At 43.3% G+C, this 27035-nt stretch overlaps 1 protein-coding gene across 2 annotated transcripts in view; it reads left to right on the top strand.

Moving 5' to 3' along the window:
• KIAA1549 (KIAA1549 ortholog) overlaps nt 1–27035 on the top strand; it is a 150293-nt gene that overhangs the window by 110407 nt on the left and 12851 nt on the right. For both annotated transcript variants that reach the window (XM_030826082.1, XM_030826081.1), the window contains exons 13-17: nt 1695–1900; nt 3444–3667; nt 5089–5242; nt 11769–12086; nt 24258–24304. In XM_030826082.1, coding sequence (XP_030681942.1) covers nt 1695–1900; nt 3444–3667; nt 5089–5242; nt 11769–12086; nt 24258–24304 — 949 coding nt within the window. The remainder of the gene's footprint in view (nt 1–1694; nt 1901–3443; nt 3668–5088; nt 5243–11768; nt 12087–24257; nt 24305–27035) is intronic.

Here is a 27035-nt window from a genome sequence, read left to right as displayed (position 1 = left end):
GCTTATTCCCCTTGTCAGCCTGCTGGCCATTTATTTGAAAGCAGCATCCAGAAGTGACTGTGGCTGATTAGAAGAAGGGCATCAGTTGATGTTTTTTTTGGGGGGAGGGGGCACAGGGTCTCACTCTGTCACCCAGGCTGGAATGCAGAGATGTGATCTCGGCTCACTGCAACCTCTACCTCCTGGGCTTAAGGGATCCTCCCACCTCAGCCTCCTGAGTGACTAGGACTACAGACATGTGTCACCGCGTCCAACTAATTAAAAAAAAATTGTAGAGACAAGGTCTTACTATGTTGCCCAGACTGGTCTCAAACTCCTGGGCTCAAGCAATCCTCTTGCCTCAGCCTCTCAAAGTGCTGGGATTACAGGCATGAGCCACTGTGCCTGGCCAGTTGATCTTCTTAAGTGTGAGTAGCTAGCTGTTTCTACTCAGCCCGTCTTCATTTTTCTCTTTATCTTTTCAAAATTAAAGTGTATTGGGATTATCTCTACTATAAAAATAATACTTATTACAGAAAATCCTCATTATCAAAAATAAAAGACAATGGGAAGAATCACCCATCATGTGAAGATTCAGTCTCTGTTAACATTTTTAAGTGTTTCTTTTCTGTCTTTTTTTGTGCATCTGAATTTCTTTTTTTTTTCACAGTCCTGATTAGTTTTTAAGAAAATTATTGTGGTTAAATATAGAGGGCCTAAAATTTGCCATGTAACCATTTATACATGTACTCTTCACCTGTTTTTAAAGTAGGAACTAGCGCCAGGCACGGTGGCTCCCACCTGTAATCCCAGCACTTTGGGAGGCCGAGACAGGTGGATCACTTAAGGCCAGGAGTTCAAGACCAACTTGGTCAATATCGTGAAACCCTGTCTCTACTAAAAGTATTAATACAAAAGTTAGCTAGGCGTGGTGGCATGCACCTGTAATTCCAGCTACTCAGGAGGCTGAGGCAGGAGAATCACTTGAACCTGGGAGGTGAAGGTTGCAGTGAGCTGAGATCATGCCACTGCACTCCAGCCTAGGGGACAGAGTGAGACTCCGTCTCAAAAAAATAAAAAATAAATTAATAAAAATAAAAATAAAGTAGGAACTAATTCCCTGCAAGCAACAGGTTTTTTCTTCTTATGTGTCTTCAACTTTGTTTTCTTTCCACATCAGAACTGAAAAGCCAGAAGTGGTCATTGTTAACTGGTATCTGCCTGCATGTACTGGTCTTCTGTTTTCTCTGCAGTACGACATTGCCTTGGCAGCTGAATTTGTGTCACTCCGGCGAGCTCCCTCCCAGATGGTAGCAATAGTTCAGAGCCGCTATAAATGTGTTTTCTGAGAGTTCTGTGAATGGCTTATTGACTGCTGAGCAACTTCAGCTCCTTCTGTCCTGTATTCTTTCTGACTGAAGATTTTGAACCACAGTTAGACAAAACAGTGCAGTTTTTAACACAGTGTCATAATGATTTCCTCACATCTCTTCTCAGGGTACTTGTAATTTTTAATGAAGTTAGAGGATACAGTATATAGCCCAGACTATTTAAGCTCAGAGAGTGAAATTGTAAACACTCTGCTACTGCAGTGGGGATGTATTTTTGGTCAGGGGCCCATCCAAGGATTCTTTAAAGAATAATTCACAGTTTTGATTAGTTGCAGTTTCTTTAAATGACTTTGTGTATATGTTTTGCTTTTCCTTCTGTTCCAGGGCCACCACTGCCCAGTTCGGGAAATGAGCAGCACTCATCAGCCTCCATCTTCGAGCATGTGGACAGGATCTCCCGCCCCCCGGAGGCTAGCCGGCGGGTCCCCAGTAAGATCCAGCTTATTGCCATGCAGCCGATCCCGGCACCTCCTTTCCAGCGCCCCTCCCCAGCTGACCGAGTGGCAGAAACCAATAAAATCAACAAAGAGGTATTTGCTTTTATTTAAAAGTCTGTTAATTAAAAAACTCGGCTAAGCGCGGTGGCTTATGCCTGTAATCCCAGCACTTGGGGAGGCCAAGGCAGGCAGATCGCCTGAGGTCGGGAGTTTGAGACCAGCCTGGCCAACATGGTGAAATGCCGTCTCTACTAAAAATACAAAATTAGCTGGGCATGGTGGCGGTGGGTTCCTGTAATCCCAGCTGCTCAGGAGGCTGAGGCAGGAGAATCACTTGAACCCGGGAGGGGGAGTTTGTGCTGAGCCGGGATCTTGCCACTGCACTCCAGCCTGGGTGACAGAGTGAGACTCCATCTCAAAAAAAAAGAAAAAAACAAAAAAACAAAAAAAAAACTCACACTCTGATTTGGTCAGTGTTTGAAAATGAGTGCAAGGTACAGTGTCAACTGGTTACTAAAGGCATAAGCTGCTGACAAGGATTCTTTTTTTTTTTTTTTTTAATTATACTTTAGGTTTTAGGGTACATGTGCACAATGTGTAGGTTTGTTACATATGTATCCATGTGCCATGTTGATTTCCTGCACCCATCAACTCGTCATTTAGCATTATTCTTAATGTAAAACATCAGGCTTGTCGGAGATCAGATACTGTGTATGGACACTCGGGCGCATTGACAGACATGCAGAAAAGTGTTAGTGTGGCCAACCAGGGGCTGCCCTCCTCAGAAAGAGCCACTTCAGCTTCTAATCCTCCTCACGCTACGACCCAGTTCAGGTCTCCGTCTTTGGGGATACCATTCTGGGGGCAGGGTGTCTCATGTCAGGGAGCTTGTTTCGGTGACACTAGGTAATTATCTTCTTTGTATGTCAGTCCTATTTATTAAAGATCGCTAAAGGAGGAAAATATTTATTCTTTTCTGGTTATCAGATGTCTCTTTAAAGTTGTCATTGGCCGATTTCCAAGGTTCGAGTGACTTTTTTTCCCTGCTTTGGGGGATGGTGACAAGACTCCAGTGCACCACGCAGTGCTTGAGGGTAAAGCTCGGGGGATGGCAGGGTCTCTGCTCCTCCTTGGGCTGTGCCTGTCGCTCTCTCAGTGACTCCGTGGAGCTTACAGACAGCAAGTTAAGTGTGGGTCAGAGGAGAGGAGCATAGAAGGAAGGTGCTCCTAGAAGGCTTTGCTGGCCGGGCGTGGTGGCTCACACCTGTAATCCCAGCACTTTGGGAGGTTGAGGTCGGCGTGTCATTTCAGGTCAGGAGTTCGAGACCAGCCTGGCCAACATAGAGAAACCCCATCTCTACTAACAGTACAAAAAATGAACTGGGCATGATGATGCGTGCCTGTAATCCCAGCTACTTGGCAGGCTGAGGCAGGAGAATCACTTGAACCTGGGAAGTGGAGGTTGCAGTGAGCTTAGATCATGCCATTGCACTCCAGCCTGGGCAACAGAGTGAGACTCTGTGTCAAATAAATAAATAAACATAAAAATAAATAAATCAAAGACTTTGCAAAGTGTGTGTCCCAGAAGCCTCCCGGGACCTCTATGGCTGTCTTTCTCTCCCTCACCCTTCCTCAGATTCAGACCGCACTGCGGCACAAATCTGAGATCGAGCACCATCGCAACAAGATCCGCCTGCGCGCCAAGCGCCGCGGGCACTATGAGTTCCCGGTGGTGGATGACCTGTCCTCGGGCGACACCAAGGAGCGACACCGGGTGTACCGCAGGGCACAGATGCAGATCGACAAGATCCTGGACCCCACGGCCAGTGTGCCCTCCGTGTTCATAGAGCCCAGGAAGAGGTGGGCTGGGGTCCTGCAGCTAGGCAGCGGGGGCGGGCGCGCAGAGGTGCTGCGGGGGGCAGGACAGGAGCCCCTCTGCTACTGCAGGGCCTGTGACAGAAGGACCCCATCCGTGTTCACGTGGAGGTCTCTGAAGACAGTTGAAGGGGCTCATGCACAGAAGGATGTGGAGGCCACTCGGAAGGCTTACCCTGGCTGAGGGTCACCTTGGTGTGGGAGGCGGTGCCTTGTTCTCACCTCTGCCCCTCTGCCTGCCTCGGGGCATTTCCTGGGGCTTAATCTGTCTCTGCCAATTTAGCCTGTCTAAAACTGCGCTCACCCTTTCCCTTCCCACACTGGCTCCTTCTGTGGTGTCCTTGGCTCTTCCTCACCTCCCACTCTGTCACCTCCAATGTTTTCATCTCCCGGAGCCATCCAGACCGGTGCCCAGCAGATCTTCGTTGGTTTTCTCACAGCTGCCTGCAGGGTCTGGGGTCTTACCTTCCCCTGGTCTCCCAGACTCCCGCCCCCGACATAGATGCGTTTTCCTTAAACACGGATCTCATGTATGTCTTTCTTTGCTCAAAACCTGAGGTGGCTCTTGTTGCCTGCCAGGTGGGTCCCGTGCTCCCATCGCAGGCCGGCCCTGCCCCTCCACTCCAGCTCTTTTTCACAAGTCAGCTACACGGACAGAACTGCCACCCAGGAGACGGCCTGGTATCCCCTGAACATTCACCTGCCTGCTGTTTCTGCCCCTGACACCCACTTCCCACATCCTCCCTGGCTTCACGTCCCATTCATTCTTCAAGACCTAGCTCTGGGCCCGGCGTGCTGGCTCACGCCTATAATTCCAGCACTTTGGGAGGCCAAGGCAGGGGGATCACGAGGTCAGGAGTTCAACACCAGCCTGGCCAATATGGTGAAACCCCGCCTCTACTAAAGATACAAAAATTAACTGGGCGTGGTGGCAGGCGCCTATAATCCCAGCTACTCAGGAGGCTGAGGCAGGAGAATTGTTTGAACCTGGGAAGTGGAGGTTGCAGTGAGCCGAGATCGCGCCATTCCACTCCAGCCTGGGTGACAGTGTGAGACTATGTCTCAAAAAAAGAATAATAAAATAAAAAAGACCTAGTTCTAGCCCCATGGGACTAATGGCTCCCACTGACTTCTTTACTGAATGTCTATACAGCTAAATAATGTCACAATTACAAATGGCTTTGTATCATTCTGTGTTGCTCCACGTGGGTTAATAGGTCTGTTGAGGTAGGCTCTGAGCTTCCTTAGAGCACAGACTGTGTTGTACATGGCATTATTATCCTATGGGGTGTTTCCAGGGGCTAGCCTAGCACATCCTAGGTACTCAGGGTACTTAGTGTTTAGTTGATAAGTCAGTGGCAAAAAGGGTGATTTCCTACGAAGATAATTTCTCTTTTTCCTGGCAGCTCACGGATAAAACGTTCCCCCAAGCCTCGCCGGAAACACCAGGTCAATGGCTGTCCTGCCGACGCTGAGAAGGACCGGCTCATCACCACGGACAGTGATGGCACCTACAGGAGGCCCCCCGGCGTCCACAACTCGGCCTACATCGGATGCCCAGTGCGTGCCACCGACTCCGGTTTCTGGAACTGGGGTGGGGCGGCTCCTAGAAAGATGTGCTGAAGAGGGAGGAGAAGCAGCAGCACTGGCTGCCGCCCTGTGTGGTGTCGGTGCCTGATGGCTGGTGGCTGATGCACCAGGGCCCTCTAGGTCATGAAGTGGGTGGGGTGGGGTGCCACCCCTTCTGAGGGGAGACTTGAGTCCTGTCAACCAGGGTGCTGCCGAGTGCCACCTCTGGAAACACACTCCGTGTTTTTCCTCTCTATACGTAAGCCCCGTTCTCTCAGACTTCACAGTGGGACTTTTTTTGAGGTTAACTGGAAAACAGAGAGAGAGAAATATCCTCAAGGTTTTTTTCCTTCTCCCTAGTCAGAGAGTTATTTGGTTTTGTTGTTTATTTTTATTTTTATTTTTTTGAGACAGGGTCTTACTCTGTTGCCCAGGCTGGAGTGCAGCGGTGTGATCCAGGCTCACTGCAGCCTCAATCTCCTGGGCTTAAGTAATTCTCCCACCTCAGCCTGCTGAGTAGCTAGGACCATAGGCATGTGCCACCATGCCCAGCTAATTTTAAAAATTTTTGTAGAGATGGGGTCTCAGCATGTTGCCCAGGCTGGTCTCAAACTCCTGGCCTCAAGTGATCCTCCCGCCTTGGCCTCCCACAGTGCTAGGATTACAGGTATGAGGGCATGACCCTGAGATCAAGAGTCTCATGCTCTACTGACTGAGCTAGCCTGGCTGGGTTTCCTAATGAGAGGAGGGATATTTAGGGTTTTATTTCACTGTACTGTCCTTGGAGTGCTAAGAAGATAGCGTATTTGCATATATATATATTTTGCTTTTATGGGAGAAAGAGGTTAATGGAAATTAAGAAATAATGAGTGGTGGCTCAGACCTGTAATGCCAGCACTTTGGGAGGCTGAGGTGGGCGGATCGCTTGAGCCCAGGTGTTGGAGACCAGCCTGGGCAATATAGCAAAACCCCGTCTCTCCAAAAAATACAGAAATTAGCCAGGCATGGTGGTGCATGCCTGTAATCCCAGCTACTTGGGAGGCTGAGGTGGGAGAATTGCTTCAGCCCATGAGGTTGAGGCTGCAGTGAGCTTTGATTGCACCACTGCACTCCAGCCTGGGTGACAGAGCAAAACCCTGTCTCTAAATAAATAAATAAATAAATAAATAAAGGATTATTTTTTTCCAAAGTAAAAGAGGTCCAGACAGATTTGCTTGAAGTGTTAAAGGCAGATATTGATAGCGTAAGATACATACACACAGACTGCATTGAGTAGGGGAGAGAGAACCAGCTTCACTTAACAACCCATGAGAAATACAGACACAAAGATACCCCAAGACAGAGAGGGCGAGCCAGGTGCTGCTAACTCCGGCAGCACTGGGAAACACAGGGCGTCCTAAACTCCATACCAGGAGAGCCCTGCCTTGCCGCAGCAGGCCCCTTTCGTCTCCTGGAGGCACTCCCAGAGCCAGCCTGGTTTAGAGACACGTTAGCAAAAAGCACAGCCTTTGAGAAGGGATTTGTGATGGATGTGATCGCTTTAGATAGAGCTTATACAACCAGCCATTTCTTAGTTGAGGTTTGTATTTTTCTCCTAAATTATATAAATAACAAGCACTTAAATACGCTAAATATAATTACACAAATGTGCAAACGTTACACTGGGATGGGGCCTAAATACAACTCAATTATGATCATCTGAAAGAACGAGACTTTTCCTTAGGAACTTATGGTATTTCTAGGGTCTTAAAGACCCACCTTCTTGACCTACTCATGGGGATCGGTGTGATTTCAGAGAGTTGGGCTGTCTGTAAATGAAACTACTGTCTTCCTCAGTACAAGGAATTGAGTAGTTCCTGTTACTTTCTAAATGTGGTGCATGGCTGCTCTTACAGTAGGTGGTGCTCTTGTGCTGTGTTGGGTTCTGGGGGTATTTGGGCATCTGTGGGGTTTGGCTTGATCTGGAGAGGGCTCCCCAGGGTTGCCACCCGGAGCTTTTGTCTGTGCCAAGTGGAGACTTGCTGTGGTGTGGACCTAACAGATAGAAGGGCAGCATCCCTTCTTGCCCCTTCACTTCTCCAGCCAACCTGGGCTCCTCTCTCAAAGGAATTTGTGGGGGACCCTCTCAGTCCCCCTCCCTTTGATTTTTTTAAATGATGGAGTTTTTTATGGGGAGGAACCTGGCTTCTCCTGGCTGTCTTCATTTGCCTGCTTCAGTGACTCTAGATCAGCCTTCTTTCGCGGTAGCTTTGCAGCATCGTTTTCTTCCTTTTTCCCTTAGCAGAGAGTGCAGGGATTCGTCCTCCTGTGGGTGCAGAGCAGCGTCTTCCTGGAAGACACCACCCCAGAGGCTGCTTGCCTTCAGTGGCTTCTTTTTTAAAAGATTTCCCCAAAATAAAAACCTTCCTCAGATTTCGAATTCTGAAACACTTTAAAAGAGAATGCCTGTTTCAGAACTTATCTTTTCTTAGGTAGTTTGTCTTTTTTTCCCTCAACTTTTATTTTAGAATCAGTGGTACATGTACAGGGTTTTTTTGTTTTGTTTTGTTTTTTGCATCTTCAAGCCTATACTAGGGAAGTACTATGTGTTTTTGAATTACCTTGAATTTTCCACTTTCCCCTCAAAAGTATCTTCTCCTTGAGCAGTGTGTTCTCCTAAGGCCAAGAGAAATATTCCTTGGTTCCTTGTAATGAGGGTGACCATTATAATTCAGGCCTTGGTAGAAATCCAGCCAGCTGCCTGTTTTTGTAGTAATTTTTTTTTTTGAGACACTCCAGCTCTGTTGCCCAGGCTGGAGTGCAGTGGTGCAATCACGGCTCACTGCAGCCTCGACCTCCCCAAGTTCAGGTGATCCTCCCACCTGAGCCTCCCAAGTAGCTGGGATTACAGGCGCATGCTGCCTTGCCTGGCTAATTTTTGTATTTTTAGTAGAGATGGGGCTTCACCTTGTTGCCTAGGCTGGTCTCAAACTCCTGGGCTCAGTGATCCTCCTGCCTTGGCCTCCCAAATTTCTGGGATTATAGACACGAGTCACCAAACCTGGCCTAAATAGAGTTTTATTGCAACGCAACCGCACCCATTTGTTGACTTGATATCAATGACTGTTTTTGCTGCAAGGCAGAGTTGAGTAGTTGTGACAGACTATATGACTCATAAAACCTGAAGTATTTACTGTCTGGCCCTTTACAGAAAAAGTTTGATGTAATTTGTCATCCAATCCAGACACTTTTGAAAGTGTAAGGGGGTGTACTATTAATCATTACCGTGGGACAACAGGCATAAACTGAGGTTGTCCTGGACAACCAGGCTGTCTGGTCACCCTCTTACAGCACCCACTAAGGACTGCAAAATAGGCACCAAAATCCATAACTTTGATGACTAACAGTAAAAAGATGTACATTTATTTCTGAAGACTGATAGATAAACTGTATCTGAACACATCTATAGTCTAAATATAGATGTTAGAATATAGGAAATTGAGTAAATCCTCTTCTTGGCCTGCAAGTTCTGATAGACTTGCCTGCAAAATGAGGAGAAAACAAGAAGGTGAAGGACCAGAAGAGGAAGTGTCCTGGCCCAGGAGCTCCTGGCCTTCTGGCAGGATTCACGGGGGCCAATGGGAATCCAAGGAGACTGTCCTTCCCATCTGCAGATATCTCTCTCGGTATAGAAGTTTAGCCTTTTCTGAAATTCTGGCCACTGAGAATGAGATTGGCAGTGGTTATAGCCGCTGGAGACTCTACTCAAATGTCTGAGATCCTTTCCCACAATGGAATCTCAGTTTGTGCCTGCAGTTTTTTGTGTCACCACACTACTTGCTTCCTTGCAGTAGAGCCACATAGGCAGTCACCGGAATCACTGCCAGGAACATCGCTTCTGTTTCTGGAGAAACCCTCTTACTTACCAGTAGGCTGTTCTTCCAGACACACCCTCCCTTCTTTCCACCCGTAAACTGTAGATTGGTTGTACACTGCCGACCAGCCTTCCTCACCTGCTGCTCAAGAAAATCAAGAATTGGAGAAGGGCATGACTGTGGACCTTCATCCACCTCACAAGGAAAGGAGCACAGGTTCCTTCCAAGGTGACATCATCAACTAGAGGCCACCTTGGGGCCCCAGATTCTCACTTAGAATTCCTCAGTGACAAATCTCATTTATTAGAACCTCCACTGGGATGTTGCAGTTGGGAGAAATGGACTCATAAGCCCAAGAGTGTCACGTGCAAGAGAGGGAGGTCGCCAGTGGGGACTGCCGTGGAGAGAAGAGCACCTACCCCATCCCACAAGGGCAGTTGCTGCTTCACAGCAGTTGGTGGTTTCTGTGTTGCGTGAGGGCCTGGTCATTGCAGAGCTTCAGACTCTGCCAAGAGAACCCAGAAATCTGAGTGTTACTATGAAATTTTCAGATGTTTAAAATAATGGCTGTCAATTAAAAGAGTGTGTAGGCCAAGCAAAACCTGTCCGTGGGTGACTGTGGGTTTACTAGTTTTGTATGGTTCTCTCTCAGTTTGGGGTTAAGAACCTACTGCCCTTCACGCTTTCAGGAATAATAACTGATCACCTGTTAGAAGCATTTTTCAGATGGGGGCTAAGGTTAAGGTTGTATCTGTAGAGTAGTTTATCTTTGTAATAGACTCACTGATCCAGATGGGTAACGGAATGTCTTCCTTGGCCCCTTAAGTACGGTGATCCAACTAGCTGGGCTAAACTGCAGGCACGTGGCAAGTGAAGCATTCTAGATAGAAGCCGCCCACCCTTCCTCACAGAGGGTATGGGGTCCCCAGCTCCTTGGGCAGAACCTTTTCTCTCTTCACTGTGTCTGCTGCAGTCACCATGCTGTTTGGGCTCATTGAGCCTATAAGACCAGAAAGGACGACTCTTCTTCATTGGCTCCTGGTTTTATCTCTTACAGTTTACCTGGCGAATATTATGACCGTGTTTTGTTCATAACAGTATTGGGAAATGAGATTTAAAAAATCTTTATCGTTACTTATATTTCTACCTCTTAAACAGTAGGTATAGAACACAATTTAAACCTTTCTTTTTTTTTCTTTTTTTTTTTTTTTTTTTTGAGACAGAGTTTCACTCTTGTCACCCAGGCTGGAGTGCAAGAGTGCAATCTCAGTTCACTGCAACCTCCACCTCCTGGGTTCAAGCGATTCTCCTGCCTCAGCCTCCCGAGTAGCTGAGATTACAGGCGTGCACCACTACGCCCAGCTAATTTTTATATTTTTAGTAGAGACAAGGTTTCACCATGTTGGCCAGGCTGGTCTCGAACTCCTGACCTCAGGTGATCCACCCATCTCAGCCTCCCAAAGTGCTGGGATTACAGGCATGAGCCACTGTGTCTGGCCAATTTAAACCTTAATGACCCTTGTGATCCAGCGATACCTTCATTTTAAAGACAAATGATTCTGAATAGTTTTCATAAAGTAGATACTGTAATTGCTTGCACACATACGTAGGCTTTTTTTTTTTTTATTTTAAGAGTCTAGGTCTCTCTGTTACCAGGCTAGGGTGCAGTGGGGCAATCATAGCTTACTGCAACCTCGACCTCCTGGGCTTAGGAGATCCTCCTGGCTCAACCTCATGAGTAACTGGGACTGCAAGTGCTCACCACCACCCTCAGCTAACTTTTAAGCAATTTTTTGTAAAGATGGGGATCTTACTATGTTGCCTAGGTTAGTGTCAAATTCCTGGCCTCTCTGGAAATGATCTTCCTGCCTTGGTCTCCCAAGTTGCTGGGATTACAGGTGTGAGCCACTGCACCCAGCCCACATACATAGTTTTAATATGTATAGTTTTAAAAGTTTTGATCTTTTAAGGGTATGTAAGACTATTTTCTAATAGTCAATAGACTACTTTACTTTTTGACTTCTAGCTATGGAAAATTTACTAGTTTTTTTCAATACATAAACTTTGAAATATGTTTTTTGGCTGTTTAGGGGCTTTCAGTAAAAGTGTTCACTTCCAGGTACTGAAATGCCTTGTAAATAGTTGAGTGTTGCTAAAAAAATGATTGTTGAATTTTGGCAGTTTTTTTCGGGTTCAAGCCTCCTCTCTCCTTCCCATGAAATATAACGCACATTCCTCAGCTGTCATTTTTTAATTTTTTTGAGACAAGGTCTCACTCTGTCATCCAGGCTGGAGTACAATGATGCGATGATAGCTTACTGCAAGCTCAAATTCTTGGGCTCAAGCTATCCTTCCACCTCAGCCTCCCAAGTAACTGGGACTGCAGGTACACACCACCACACCTGGCTAATTTCTTTCTTTTTTTTTTTTTTTAGAGATGGGGTCTCACTCTGTTGCCCAGGCTGGTCTCGAACTCCTGGCCTCAAGTGCTTCTCCACCTCAGCCTCCCAAAGTCCTGGAATTAAAGGTGTGAGCCACTGCGTGCAGCCTCAACTGTCATTTTTTAATTCTTATGATAGAACTTTTCCTCAATGTCAGGAAAACTGTTTAGGGTTGCCACAAAAACTCATGTGTGATTCTTCCTTTGCCGTTTCTCACTGTAGTCGGATCCTGACCTCCCAGCCGATGTGCAGACGCCATCCTCGGTGGAACTGGGGAGGTATCCAGCCCTTCCCTTCCCGGCCTCCCAGTACATCCCACCCCAGCCGTCCATCGAGGAGGCACGCCAGACCATGCACTCCCTCCTGGACGACGCCTTTGCCCTCGTGGCCCCCAGCAGCCAGCCTGCCAGCGCCGCAGGTGTAGGCCCCGGAGTCCCACCCGGCCTGCCCGCAAACAGCACCCCTTCCCGGGAAGAAAGGCGAGCCACCCAGTGGGGGTCCTTCTACAGCCCAGCCCAGACGGCCAACAATCCCTGCAGTGTAAGTACTGGCCTTCTAGAATTCTCTGGTGGGCAAGATGTTGAAGCTTTGTTGCCTGACTGCCTGACTTTCACGCTCCGCACAAAACTGTGGTTGCATTTGATAAGAATTAAAACTCGGGTGATGGGTCTTAGTTTTTATCTTCTACTAAATTAATTCTTAATGTTGGAAGTATCCATTTATGTGGGTTTACAGGCTCATGCCTGTAATCCCAGCAATTTAGGAGGCCAAAGCAGGAGGACTTTTGCTTTGTGGAGGGATGGAGGGGGATTTTATGGAAGCATCTTCCTGGGTTCAAAACAGTGTCACTGAATGGAGATGGGGTAACCATCAAATGTATTCTTGTTGATGTCTCCAGAAGAGTTGCAGTTTAGAATGTATCCAAATCGTTGAGTTTCTTGTGTGGCCACCTGGTACTGGAGAGACTCCTGAGGTTCTGAGATTGTAGGCAGCCAGTCCCCCTGTGGACAGTGACAACCACTTTCACATGTCAGCTTTCCATCTTGGAGGTTGACATTTCAGCATTTCATCTGCCTTTGTTATCATTTATATTTTTCTTAGTCCTTTCAAATTTACCTTCCTGAGAGATGGAGAAGAAGTAAAATTCAAGGAAGTAAAGCCAACATTATTTTCTGCTAATTTCAGATGAAATGATTGGACTAAGATTTGACTCTGGAGAGAAGCTAATAGGTCGCAACATGAATTTATTAGGGAGGGTTTATACTGGGTCCACCTTGTTACATGAAATTGGGTGGCAATAAACATATGGTAAAATTATTTTTTATCTCTGAAATGGGTTTGAATTTTCAAAGTAAAAGCCTTCAGCAAGAGATAGTCTCCTTTGGGGCATGGGAGGCCGACAGCCTGCAGTATGGGGAACTGCTATCATGTGGGGTGGGGTAAGAATACCATTCAATCTCATCATTACTGTTTTTAATTTTAAAATATAGCTTGTTCCAACAAGTATCTTCAAAATTACAACTGTTGGTTTATAATATTTCAGGAAATGTATGGTACAGAACAAACCTCGGTGGTAAAATAAATGTGGAAACAGCTGCCATTGGGTCACTTTAAAGTTTTCTCATTTGCTTATTCATTCAAATATACTTACAAAGCACCTGCTGTGTCGCAGGCACTCTGCTTAGGTGCTGGAGAGTGTAGTGCACAGTACAGGTCCCTGCCCCCCAGTTTACATTCCAGTGGAGGCTCTGTGGACAATCTAAACTAATTCCAGTACAGCCTGGAAGGTGCTATGGCAGGGGGAGCTGATGTGGGAGGGGCGTCTTAGCAGAGCCTTGAGGTCTTTTGGGATGGATTTTTCTGGACAAAATAGCATCTCTGTGGAAGTCTAAGGATAATTAGTGGTTTTCAGTTGAAGAAGGATGTTCATGGTGGTGGGAAGTACAGCAGAGGCACAGAAATTAAAGTGTATGGGACAGGCTTCAGATGGAGGAACAGAGGCTGGGTTTACCTTCCTTCCTGAAACAGCTGAGAACACTGGAAGGAGTATCTGGGTGACTTGACATTAGACTTTAGGTAAGAAAGGACAGGGGGATCAGTGAGAAGTGAACTGAGTCCTCCAGTTGCCCCAGCTTACTTCTGGAGTTTCTAGTCATGGCGCAGCAGGTAGGACCCCAGGCAGAGCTCCATGGTCTCCCTGAGTTGAAGAAATGGAGTCTGGAAGTCTGGGAAGGAAAAGGCAGCCGGAGTTCATGAGGGAGAGTGCAGGAGAGCAGAGAGATACCCTGAGCAGGATGCTAGGCATCTGCAGAGAATCTTTGTTTGAGTACTGATCAGTTTATGGGTACACAGAAACTACCCAAAAGAGCCCCTCAAAAGGATTAGCGGGAACAACCCTCAAAATTCACACAGGCCTGGGGATAAGCTCTTGCTATGGATTGAACTGTGTCCTCCCCAAAATCACATGTTGAAGCCGTAACCCCCCATATGACTGCGTTGGAGATAAGGGCCTTTAGGGAGGTAATCAAGAGTAAATGAGGCTGGAAGGGTAGAGTCCCGATTCAACAGAACTGCTGCCTGTAGAAGATGAGGAAGAGACTCCAGAGCTCTCTCTCTGGCCAGGTTAAGACACAGAGAGCAGGCAACTGTCTGCAAGCCAGGAAGAAAGGCCCACCTGAAACTGAACACTGCCAGACGTTGATGTAAGACTTTCCAGCCTCCATAACTACGAGAAAATTATGAGAAAATCAGTTTCTGTTCTTGTGTGTGTGTGTTTTTTTTGTTTTTTTGTTTTTTGGTTTTTTTTTTTGAGACAGAGTCTTGCTCTGTTGCCCAGGCTGGAGTGCAGTGGCGCAGTCTTGGCTCACTGCAAGCTCCGCCTCCCAGGTTCACGCCATTCTCCTGCCTCAGCCTCTCGAGTAGCTGGGACTACAGGCACCCGCCACCTCGCCTGGCTAATTTTTTGTATTTTTAGTAGAGATGAGGTTTCACCATGTAGCCAGGATGGTCTCGATCTCCTGACCTCATGATCCGCCTGCCTCGGCCTCCCAAAGTGCTGGAGTTTCTGTTGTTTTAGGCCACCATTTCTAAGGTATTTTGTTATGGCAGCCTGAGCAGATGAATACGGTTCCTTTTCCAACAGTTGGTGGAAACTGCATAATTCATACAACATCAGTCAGAGTATTCAGAAGAGTTTTGCCTCAGTAATGGGGCAAAATTAGCCCCAACTTAAAGCTGCTCTGGTTCCACCTAACCACAAAACCGTAACATCTAAACCCAAGCAAAGCTCAAGAATATAGAAACACAAAAATATGCAGCATTCAATAAGGTAAAATTAATAATGTCTGCATCAAATCAAATTAAACAGACAAGGAAAGAAGCAGGAAAATGATACAGATGTTAGAGTTACTAGACAAGCTGTATGTGGTGGTTCACACCTGTAATCCCAGCACCTTGAGAGGCTGAGGCAGGAGGATTGCTTGAGTCCAGGAGTTTGAGACCAACTTGGGCAACACAGTGAGACTCTGTCTCTACAAAAAATATAAAAATTAGCTAGGCACTACTTAGGAAGCTAAGGTGGGAGGATCACTTGACCCTGGGAGGCTGAGGCTACAGTGAGCCATGATTGCATGATTGCACCACTGCACTCCAGCCTGGGTGACAGAGCAAGACTCTGTCTCAAAGAAAAGAAAAGAGAAAAAGAACTAGTAGACAGGATATTAAAAGAATTCTTACAATGGAGTTCATAGATTCAAGAAGCTAGAGGAAAGACTGTACACATTAACTAGAAGCATTGAAAATATTAAAGGATAAAAGTCAAACTTAGAGATGAAAACTACAGTCTCTTGAGATGAAAAAATACACTATGGGATTGAAGGCAGATTACATATTGGAGAAGAAAAAATTAGTGGGCTGTAGTAATAAAAACAGTATGGTACCGGCATAAAAACAGAAACATAGACCAATGGGACAGAATAGAGAGTCCAGAAATAAATCCACACGTATATGGTCAACTAATTTTTGACAAGGGCACCAAGAGGACATAATGGGGAAAGGATAGTCTTTTTAGTAAATGGTGAGGGGAAAACTAGATTTCTAGATGTAAAAGAATGAAATTGGACTCTTAGACACAAAAATCAACTCAAAATGAATAAAGGACCTAAGTGTAAGACCTGAGATGATAAAACTCCTAGAAGAGAACATAGGGGAAACTCCTTGATATTGACTTTGGCAATGATTTTTTAGATATCACATCTATCACACCAAAAGCTCAGGTTATAGAAGCAAAAATAAGTAAATGGTACTGCGTCAAACTAAAAAGCTCTGTACAGCAAAGGAAAACGTTGAAAATGTTTCAGTGAAAACACAACCTACAGACTGGAAAAAAATATTCATATACCACATATCTCATAAGGACTTAGTATCAAACATTTATTTTAAAAAACTCTTACAACTCAATAGCAGAAAAATAATCCAATTTAAAAATGGGCAAAGGATTTGAACAGATATTTTTCCAAAGAAGACATAAAAATGGCCAACAGGTATATGAAACAGTGTTCAACATCACCAATCATCAGCGAAATACAAATTAAAACCTCTATGAGGTTGGGTGCAGTGGCTCATGCTTGTAATCCCAGCATTTTGGGAGGTGGAGGTGGACAGATTGCTTGAGCTCAGGAGTTCAAGACCAGTCTGGCTAAAATGGTGACACCCCGCTTCTACTATAAATACAAAAATTAGCTGGGCATGGTGGCGCATGCTGGTAACCAGCTACTAAGGTGGTTGAGGCACAGGAATCACTTGAACCTGGGAGGCAGAGGTTACAGTGAGCCAAGATCATGCCATTGAACTGCAGCCTGGGTGACAGAGCAAGACCGTATCTCAAAACAAAACAAATAATACAAAACGTTCTATGAGATACTGCCTCACACTTGTTAGGATGGCTATTATCAAAAAGATAAGAAATAACAAATTTTTGCAAGGGTTTAGAGAAAAGGGAACCCTCGTACACTGTTAATGGCAATGTAGATTGGTACAGCCATTATGGAAAATAGTGTAGAGGTTTCTAAAGAAATTAAAAATAGCAATCCCTCTGCTGGGTATATACCCAAAGAAGGTAAAATCACCACCTTGTAAAGATATCTGCATTCCTATGTTCATTATAGCACTATTCACAATAACCAAGATATGAAAATAACCGAAGCGTCCATTGATGGATGAATGGATAAAGAAAATATTTTGGTGTATATATACAATGGAATATTATTTATCCTTTAAAAAGGAGATCCTGCTATTTGCTACAACATGGATGGTCCTGGAAGACACTATGCTAAGTGAAATAAGCCAGAAACAGAAAGAAAAATATTGCGTGATCTCACTTACATGTGGAATCTTTAAAAAAAAAGTACCACAGATGGGAGGGGAAAGGAAATTGGGAGATGGAGATCAAAGGATACAAAGTAGGGGATGTGTAGAATGAACAAGTCTAGAGATCTAAAGTACTAAATGACTATAGTTAATAAAATTTTATTATATTGGGGATTTTGTTAAATAAGTAGATTTTAGCTACTTTTGTCACAAAAAAGTATGTGAGAGAATAAATGTTAATTTGCTTCACTGTAAGTAACCATTTTACTGTCTGTATGTAGCCATTAATATGTTGTAAACCTCAAACATACCCAATAGAGTTGTTTTTAAAAACATAGAATGGCCAAAATTTTTCCAAATTTGGTGGAAACTGCAAATCCACAGATCCATTGGTTGGTGAACTCTATGTGCAAGAAATATGAAGAAAACTATACCCAAAATGCCATAGTCTAAATTGCTTAAAACGAGTAAAAAAGATCTTAAAAGCAGCCAGAGAACAAGAATACATTATATACAGTGGAACAAAGATAAGGATGGCAGAAGAAATCTCATTGTCCAGAAGACAGTGGAACAAATCTTCAAAGAACCGAAAAGACCAAATGATCAACCTAGAATCTATATCTGGTAAAAGTGTCTTTCAAAGACTAAGGTGAAATAAAAACGTTTTCAGACATATAAAAGCTGAAATAATTCATCGCCAGCTGACCTGCATTATAAGAAATGTTACAGGAAGTCTTTAAGGCAGAAGTACAATGATACCATATGAAGACCTGGATCTACATGCATATATGAAAAACACTGGAAATGTCAATATGTGTGTGGGAAATTATTTTTTAAAACCCTCTCTTCATTATTTAAAACTTTAAAAAAGATAATTGACTACTTAAAATGAAAGTAATAAGCATATATTGTTGGGGGGTTATAACATATATAGAAGTAAAATATATTAAAACAGCAGCACAAAAGGCCAAGAAAGGAGAAATTGAAGTTTGCTATTTTAATGTTCTTATACCATACAGGAAGTAGAATAATAGTGCTTAATGGGAGACTGTGATAAGTGAAAAATGCATAATATAGACCATAAAGCAACCTATTATTAGCTAATAAGCCAACAAAAGAATCAAAATGAAATAATAAAAAATAGCACAAAAGAAGGCAGAAAAGGGGCCGGGCATGGTGGCTCACACCTGTAATCCTAGCACTTTGGGAGACTGAGGCGGGTGGATCACCTGAGGTTAGGAGATCGAGACCATCCTGGCCCAACATGGTGAAATCACATCTCTCCTAAAATTCAAAAATTAGCTGGGTGTGGTGGCATGTGCCTGTAATCCCAGCTACTCGGGAGGCTGAGGCACAAGAATCGCTTGAACCCAGGAAGCGGAGTTGCAGTGAGCTGAGATCATGCCACTGCACTCCAGCCTGGGCAAAAGAGCGAGACTCTGTCACAAAAAAAAAAAAAAAAAAAAAAAAAAAAAAAAAAAAAAGAAGGCAGAAAAGGAAGTGAAAATCGATAAAGCACAGATGGGGAAAATGAAAAACAGATACCAAGATGGTTGATTTAAATCCAGCCCTATCAATAATCACATTAAATGTGAATGGTCTAAACACCCCTATTAAAGGGCAGAGCTTGTCAGTTTGCATAAAAAGCAAGATCCAAATACATGCTGCCTACAAGAAGCTTTCATTAAATACAAAGATACAAATAGGTAAAAAGGAAAAGTATGGAGAAAAGTTTGGAGAAAGATATGCCATACTAACACTAATGGTAGAAAGCTGGAATGGCTATGTTAATATTAGCCAAAATAGAGCTCATAGTAAAGAATATTATTAAAGATTAGGATCATTTCATAATAAAGTGGTCAGTTTATGTGGAAGACATAAAGTCTTATGTGTTTATGTGCATAGTATTAGAGCTTCAAAATACATTAAGCAAAAACTGACAAAACTGCATGTGGAAACAAATCTACAATTATGTTGATGAGAATGTAAACAACTGGAAGTCTCATGAACTGCTGGTGGGAATGTAAAATAGCACAACCACTTGGAAAAAAAGTTTGGCAGTCTCTTTAAAAAGTTAAACATATATCCTACCATATGAACTAACATTCTATTCCTAAGTATTTATCCAAGAGAAACAAAAGCATATTTTCATACAAAGACTTGTACATCATGGCAGATTTATTTATAATAGACCCAAAGAAAACAGCAGCACATACTAGTACTCCATTTACGAATATATCACATTTGTTTATCCATTCGTGTGTAGGGTCTATTATTTAAAATAGGGTTCTCCAGAGAAACAGAACTAGTAGTGTGTGTGTATGTGGGTGGGTGGGTGGGTGTGTGTGTGTGTGTGTGTGTGTATGCGTATGTGTTTATATGGAGAGAGTGAGGAGGAGAGAGAGAAATTTACTTATTACGAGGAGTCGGCTCATGTAATTATGAAGGCTGAGAATCCCATGATCTGCTTTCTGCAAACTGGAAACCCACAGAAGCCAGTGGTGTAGTTTGAAGGCCTGAGAGGTGGTTTCCAGTCTGAATCTGGAAGCTTGAGAACCAGGGGCTTCAAGGATGGGAGAAGATTGATGTCCCAGCTCATGCAGTCAGGCAGAGGAAGCCCAAATCCAACCTTCCTCTGCCTTTTTCTTCTATTCAAGCTTTCAACAGATTGGAAGATGCCCGCCCATATTGGGGAGGGCTGCCTTACTGTCCACCAATTCAAATGCTACTCTCTTCTGGAAACACCCTCACAGACACACCCAGAAAGAATGTTTAACCAGATATCAGGGTGTCCTGTGGCACAGTCAGGTTGATACATAAAATTAACTATTACAGTATGTTCTAAGCAGTGAAGTGAGTTCTGGCTGAGCAGTACAGAGCAGGCACTAAAAGTGGTGAGACATGAGGCAGGAGAGGAAAAGCAAGAAGCTGATGATTATGGAGCCTACACCTCATCCTGAGGATGATGGCTGCACATGGAAGGGTTTTGAGCAGGTGGAAACATAATTAGGTATGCCTTTTTGAAAGATTAGTCCCATTTTAGAGTGAAGAATGGTGGTCAGAAACAGACTAATAGAAAGCTGTTGTAATATTCTTGGTGAGAGAGTTGGTGACTCCAGCTAGTGCAGTGCAGTGGATAAATCCAAGAGGAAGAATCAACGGGCCTTCAACATGTTTAATGGCTGATGGTGCTGAGCCAGTGCGGAAGAAGAGTCTGACAATTCACAAAAGGGGATGAGATGAATCTGGAGTACCAGTGGAAGAGCTCTCTTTAGAAATGAGGGGATATGTGGGAGGCCGAGGCGGGCGGATCACGAGGTCAGGAGATCGAGACCATCCTGGCTAACATGGTGAAACCCCGTCTCTACTAAAAATACACACACACACACAAAATTAGCTGGGCACGGTGGCAGGCGCCTGTAGTCCCAGCTACTTGGGAGGCTGAGGCAGGAGAATGGGGTGAACCCTGGAGGCGGAGATTGCAGTGAGCCGAGATAGCGCCACTGCAGTCGGGCCTGGGCGGAAGAGCGAGACTCCTTCTCAAACAAATAAATAAATAATAAAAAAAAGAAATGAGGGGATATGCTTCTTCTAATTTAATGGGAAGGAGGAGGGAAAGGTTGGGCACAGATAAAATCAGGTTGTAGTTGGCTGGTAGAAGGTTGAGGAACCAGTCATCTCATGGCTTTTATCGTCACAGCAGAGAAGGCAGAGTCATCCATTGAGAATAACAGAAGAAATGTGGCAGGGCAGGAGGTTTGAGGGAGAGAAGAGATTTGAAAGACCTGTTAATGGAGAATGAGACAACACAGGTTAGGGACACAGGAATTATTTCTTAGCCTTGAGGGTGGTTGAGATTGACTATCATGAAATCGAAGTGGCTGTAATTAATGTTCTCGAGTTTCACTGATGAACATTCAGTACCCAAGTATATGCATTGGGATTGAAGACTAGGGCTTTGTCAGGCACATGTGATGTGCAGGTGAGAGGGAGCAGTTGAAATGATAGACCAGGCGCTGCAAAGGAAAGGTATGGAAAGCTGGGGTCATTTAAACATGCCAGAACTTTGTTGAATTCTTCCTCTTAAATCCATCCACACCATGACATCAGATGGAGCCACTGTCATCGCTCAGCAACAGCTTCTTAATTGTCTCCCTGCCTCTGGTCTTGAATGTATGATGTTAGGGTGGAGCAGTTCTGATGCCGAACACAGCATGGCAGCTGATAGGTAAAATGTGGTTCACTGGTGTCGAGTAAGCCAAGCTGCTGACGTTCTAACACCTTGGATGCATCTCAGGATGACAGGAAGACTGGAAAAGAGGAGGAAGACCTACCACCAGCCGCTTAGCTTAGCTTGTCCTGCGTTTTCCAAAGGGAAAGGCTCATCTCACGAGCTGACCTGAACTTGTTCACTGCTGGTCTCTGATTGTTTACTTCTCTCTGCTTCCAGGCTTTTCCTGATTCCCCGTCCCTCCCCTTCACCCTGTCTGCCAGTGCACCCCTCAGTGTACTCTCTAAGTGGCAATGTAATGCTGAGCATCCTGGGGATGGGCTTAGGAGCCACATTGTGCTGCCAGAATCTTTGTTTTGTTTGTTTGTTTGTTTCCCCCTTGACCACTGCTTTGCTCAGTGTGTAGCATGATTCTGCTGCTTTCCTTGTTTGGTTTCTGCTGATGAATTTTTAGCAGTAATTTTTGGCAGGTTTGTCTTGTTATTTCTCTTATTTGTTCATTGTTCATAGGTGTTACAGATTCAAGATTCCCTGATAATGCCTTATAAATTCAAGCCCATAGTAAGATTTTTTAAATAAACACCGTTATTCCTGGTTTTCTCATTGTGGACTTTTGATATTACTCTGATGTGGTTGGATGAGAATGGTAGCAGCTTAATCTAGTGGAAAACCAGAATCATTGGCTTTATCTGTGCATATCTAATATAATTTCAACATGTTTATAAATGGATTGTAAAGTTAGTGTTGCCAAGGGGAGCCTGATCACTATTTGCTGCTATTTGCTTTTTTTTGGTTAAAAAAAAGAAAAACCACAGGAATGTGGATTTCAAGGTGCCTTCAGTTACCGCATGAGCCTTTATTTGCCATCTGATGACATTATTACTCCTTTTTTGCGAGGGTAGGAGTGTTATGTGTCAGTGAGTCAGGCCACTTGATAGTTGGTATTGCTGCTTCCTTGAGAAGGTAAGCTCTCTCTGGACTAGTCCTTTGAGTAGCAAGTACAAATCCCTGGGCTGAGACACTTCACAAGCAGACCTCACTGTCTGGTTATTTTACCTCAGGCCTATCCCAAACTCTACCAACCATCTAACTTGCCTTCCTTGCTCTGTCGGCCTGTGTTTTATACTGAATAGAAAAAAAGGATGCATTAAAATGGGATTTTTATATACATAGCTGATTGAAACCTTCAAATGCGATTTTGTTCCCCAAACTTTTATATAGGTGTGATCCATCCTGCAACAGAATCAGAGAAATTCTGTCTGTGATTTTTTTTAAACCTTTTCATCAGGGCAGGTAGTCCCTAGAAATATGACATTCTTTTTCTGATGAGAATAGAGTTGAAATCCTCGCACTACAAAGATACAACAGATAATAAGTGGACAGCTATTTTTCATTGTTTTTCTCTTAGTATGCCACTAAGTCCTCCTGAGACTTTGGTAGGTAAACTGGTAAGCATTGACTTTTTTTTAGATTTTGCATATAAATATGCTTTAAAAAACCACACTGTGCCGAAAGCACCAGCACTGTGAATAATCTCTATGTAGTCTCAGATTTCCCTTTAATTATTTGGAAAAGGAATGAAGGCTTCTTTTCCTTCTCTTCCTGCCTTCATCCATAACCCCCTTTCCCTTGTTTTGCCTCAGCTGGGGAAGTCCACAAGGTTCCACATGACAGCCAAGGGGATGGAAGCAGAGGGAGTCAGAAGGTGAAGTAATCTGACCACAGTTTCATATTTAATAATCCCCTTAGAACTCTATGAATGTGGAGATCATTATATTCTCTTGGCATAAAGGAATAGGCCCAGGGATGTTAAGCCAGTCTATCTGACTCCAAAACCTCGACTTTTTCCCTCACAAAATAGCTATTTGTTCACAGGAGAGTGTCTGGTTTTGGAAACCATGGGCAATGCAGGGGGATTGGTGAGAAGCATGGTCTTTGGAGTCCAAAAGACATTAGAAGGAAATCACCTAATTTCTTTGTGGGTTGGTTTCGTTCATAAAACAGAGGCAGCGAGTGCTTTTTTAGAGATGTTGTGGGCCTGGGTTAATGCTCATACAATGCTTAACTCAAAATACTAATTCAGTAAATGACAGCTTATAAAAAGAAAGATATCATATTAGAGCAACTTCAGAAGCAAGGCTGACTTAGTCCTAACTTAGACAAACCATTGGTTCCAACTGACTGCAGCTGGACAGACTCTGCCCATAGTTACTATTCTTCTGAAATATCTAATTCCAAAAGGAACAATTCACAGTTATTGAAAAGAAATGTTGAAATAAGAGTCCCACGTATATTAGGGTTGGGATATATTGATTTCACCAGGAATACAACAGATCTCTTAGATGTATATTTCTTTAAATCATGTGGCATATTGTTTTAGTCAAAGAACATTTGGCTAGTTCAGGTTAGCTCAAGTAAAAAGAGTTGATTGAAGGATACGGGGGCACCTTATGGAATTTAAGGGCAGAAAATAGAGCTGGATCTCCTGGGGACCAGTAAATGGCCAGAAACAGAACGTGCTGTCTTCGTCTTATAGAGTCTCTCTAGTTTCTGGTTTTCTTTTTTTGCAGCATTCTGCAACGTGAGACAGCATTTGATACTTGAGTTGCTTGAGGTATTTGAATAGGTACTGGGCACCCACTGGGTCTTGCTGACCTTTGTGGCTCATGTGGTCGGAGTCACTTGTGCTAATTGTGGGCATTCAGGCCTGCCTTTTAGCAAAAGATATGAGGCCTTCTAGCAGAAGATACAGGTTTGCAGCAGAAGATACAGATGGATCTGTAGGGAACAGCAGGCACAGCAAGCCTGTCAGCTATTCATATTTGTAGTTGTCACGGAAAGCCTGTCAGCTATTCATATTTGCAGTTGTAATATACAAAAGAAGGAACGATCTAGAAATGAGTTGTGCGTTTTCTAAAGTCTGGTAGTGCAGGTCCTCGAACCGAAACTTGTAGCATCACTTGGTGGCAGAGTGCCCGGTAACATGCTAAGTTTTAATGAGAAAATAATTCTCTTGAAAGTTGATCCTGTAAAGCTGAATTTATAAGTTTGCTGTTGTCACTTTATAATAAGTATTGAATATTAATCTTCATGTTCTTTTGTATGTCTTCCAGAGATATGAAGACTATGGAATGACTCCCCCAACGGGTCCATTGCCAAGGTAAGGTTTTCAAAACAAAATGTATTATCACTTTCTCACATAGGCTATTTTTAAAAACTTTATAAACTCACTAATTTTAGCTAATATGAGCAGATGTAAAACTCTGCGTTGTATATTCTCTTGATCTAACCAGAATAGGAGGGAAAAAAAGTTGGAATTTAAGTTCTGTTCCAGTAATGACAGGCTAGGTAATTTGGACCAACTCTCCTGCTGAGGACAACTGGAAAAGCTGAACAAGATATTAACATTAAAAACCCCAGAGAGTTAACAGGGCAGTGAAGCAGTATGGGACCAAGATCCAGGAAATCCAGAGACATGAGCCCTGCTTCTTGGGCCACTTTTTCCCCAGGGACATCTGCAGATTCCAGAAGAAGCACCTGGGAAGCCAGTCAAAGCCTTTGACAGACTCATGGGGCTGGAAGCACGAAGGGAGACCCTGGTAAACATCCAAAGGTTTTGAGTTTGGACCCTTACGGGTTATGCTGTAGGAGTAAGGATGAATCATAAGTAGATCAGTCCCTGCAGGAAGTAAAGCTCAGCTTTGAAAGTTGATTAGGGTTGTTCCCTGGCAGAAACAAATGAACATCCCTTTTAGAAGAAGATTACATCACTCTTGGCTTTATATAATTGCTACAGTAGCCCCCTTTCCACACACCCCCACACCCACCCCCAGGCATATGAGAAGAAAAGAAAATACAGTTTTTTTTTTTAATTAAAAAGAAATAGACAATAGAAGCAGAACTATAGGGGATCCAGATATGGAGTTATCAGACACAAATTCTAAAATAATTACACTTATTCTTAATATGGAGGTAAGGTCCATTGTCCAGGAAGATGTAAAAGTGCTACTTTATGTTAGACTGTTATAAGTGAAGGTTTCTAGTGTAGTTCTAGGCTCAGTAAAAGAATGCTTAAATATAAAATAATAAGAGCAAAATAACTTAAAGATAATCCAAAGGAAGGTAGGAAATAGGAGAAAAAAGAACTTAGAATTTACAGGACATGCAGAAAGAAAACTTTAAGATGGTAGATATCTAAATTCAGATCTATAATGAATTACATTAAATGTTAATAACTAGATATTTCAGTTAAAAGACAAAGATTATTAGATTTGATTTTTAAAAAATGTATTTGGCTTATGAGCAACACATCAAAAAATGTAAAGATACAGAAAGGATATAGAAGATTGGAACAACATGATTAATCAATTTGACCTAATTGACATATATAGAACCCTGGAGTCAACTGTAAAATACAGCTTCCTTTAAAATACATTTTGAAAATTTACCATATGCTGGACCATAACAAATCTTAACAAATTTCAAGAAGTGAAATCACTCAGAGTATATTTGCTAATCCTAGTAGAATTAAGTTAGAAACCAAAAATAAAAGATAAAACCCAAAACTATAAAAACCTTGGAAGACATCCTAGGCAATAGCATTCTGGACATAAGAGTGAGCAAAGATTTCATGATGAAGACGCCAAAAGCAATCACAACAAAAGCAAAAATTGACATATGGGATCTAATTAAACTTCAGAGCTTCTGCACAGCAAAAGCTCTAGTTTGCAAATATTTTCTCCTATTCTGTAGGCTGTCTGTCGTATAGAATGGGAGAAAATATTTGCAAATTATGCATCTGACTGAGGTCTAATATCCAGCATCTATAAGGAACTTAACAAGAAAAAGAACAAACAACCCCATTAAAAAGTGGGCAAAGGACACAGACAGTTTTCAAAAGGAGATATACATGCGGCCAACGAGCATATGAAAAAAAGCTCAATATCACTGATTATTAGAGAAATGCAAATCAAAATTACAATGAGATACCATCTCATACCAGTCAGAATGGCTATTATTAAAAGGTCAAAAATAACAGATGCTGGTGAGGTTGTGGAGCAAAGGGAATGCTTACATACTGTTGGTGAGAGTGTAAATTAGTTCAACCATTGTGGAAGGCAGTGTGGCGATTCCTCAAAGACATAAAAACAGAACTACCAACTGATGTCAGAAAACAGCAGCACAGAGTGGATCCAGCCCAGACCAGATTGTCACAGAAAAGATGCTTCATAAGACGTGTTTTGATTAGTATATTTAAGTAAATGTAATTTAATTCGTGTTAAAAAAAAAAAAACAGAACTACCATTTGACTCAGCAGTTCCATTAATGGGTATATACACGAAGGAATATAAATTGTTCGGCTGTGAAGAAACATGCATGCAAATGTTCATTGAAGCACTGTTCACCAAAGCAGAGACATGGAATCAACCTAAATGCCCATCAGTGACAGATCAGATTAAAAAAAGTGGTATGCATACACAATGGAATACTATGCAGCCATAAAAAAGAGCAAAATCATGTCTTTTGCAGGAACATGGATGGAGCCAGAGGCCGTTATCCTTAGCAAACTAATGCAGGAACAGAAAACCAAATACTGCATGTTCTCACTTATAAGTGGGAGCTAAATGATGAGAACTCATGGACACAAAGAGAGGAGCAACAGACGTTGGGGCCCACTTGAGGGTAGAGGGTGGGAAGAGAGGATCAGAAAAAATAACTGTTGGATACTAGGCTTAGTACCTAGGTGACGAAATAATCTGTACAACAAACCCCTGTGACTTGAGTTTACCTATATAACAAACCTGCACATGTACCCCGAACCTAAAATAAAAGTTAAAAAAAAAGAAAATCTCTGTGTTTGCAAATTAATTAGTACTCTTGTAAGTAACCTG

This window comes from Nomascus leucogenys, chromosome 13, assembly GCF_006542625.1.
Source record: "Nomascus leucogenys isolate Asia chromosome 13, Asia_NLE_v1, whole genome shotgun sequence".
Lineage (NCBI taxonomy): Eukaryota > Metazoa > Chordata > Mammalia > Primates > Hylobatidae > Nomascus > Nomascus leucogenys.
This window is presented reverse-complemented; position numbering and strand designations above follow the sequence as displayed.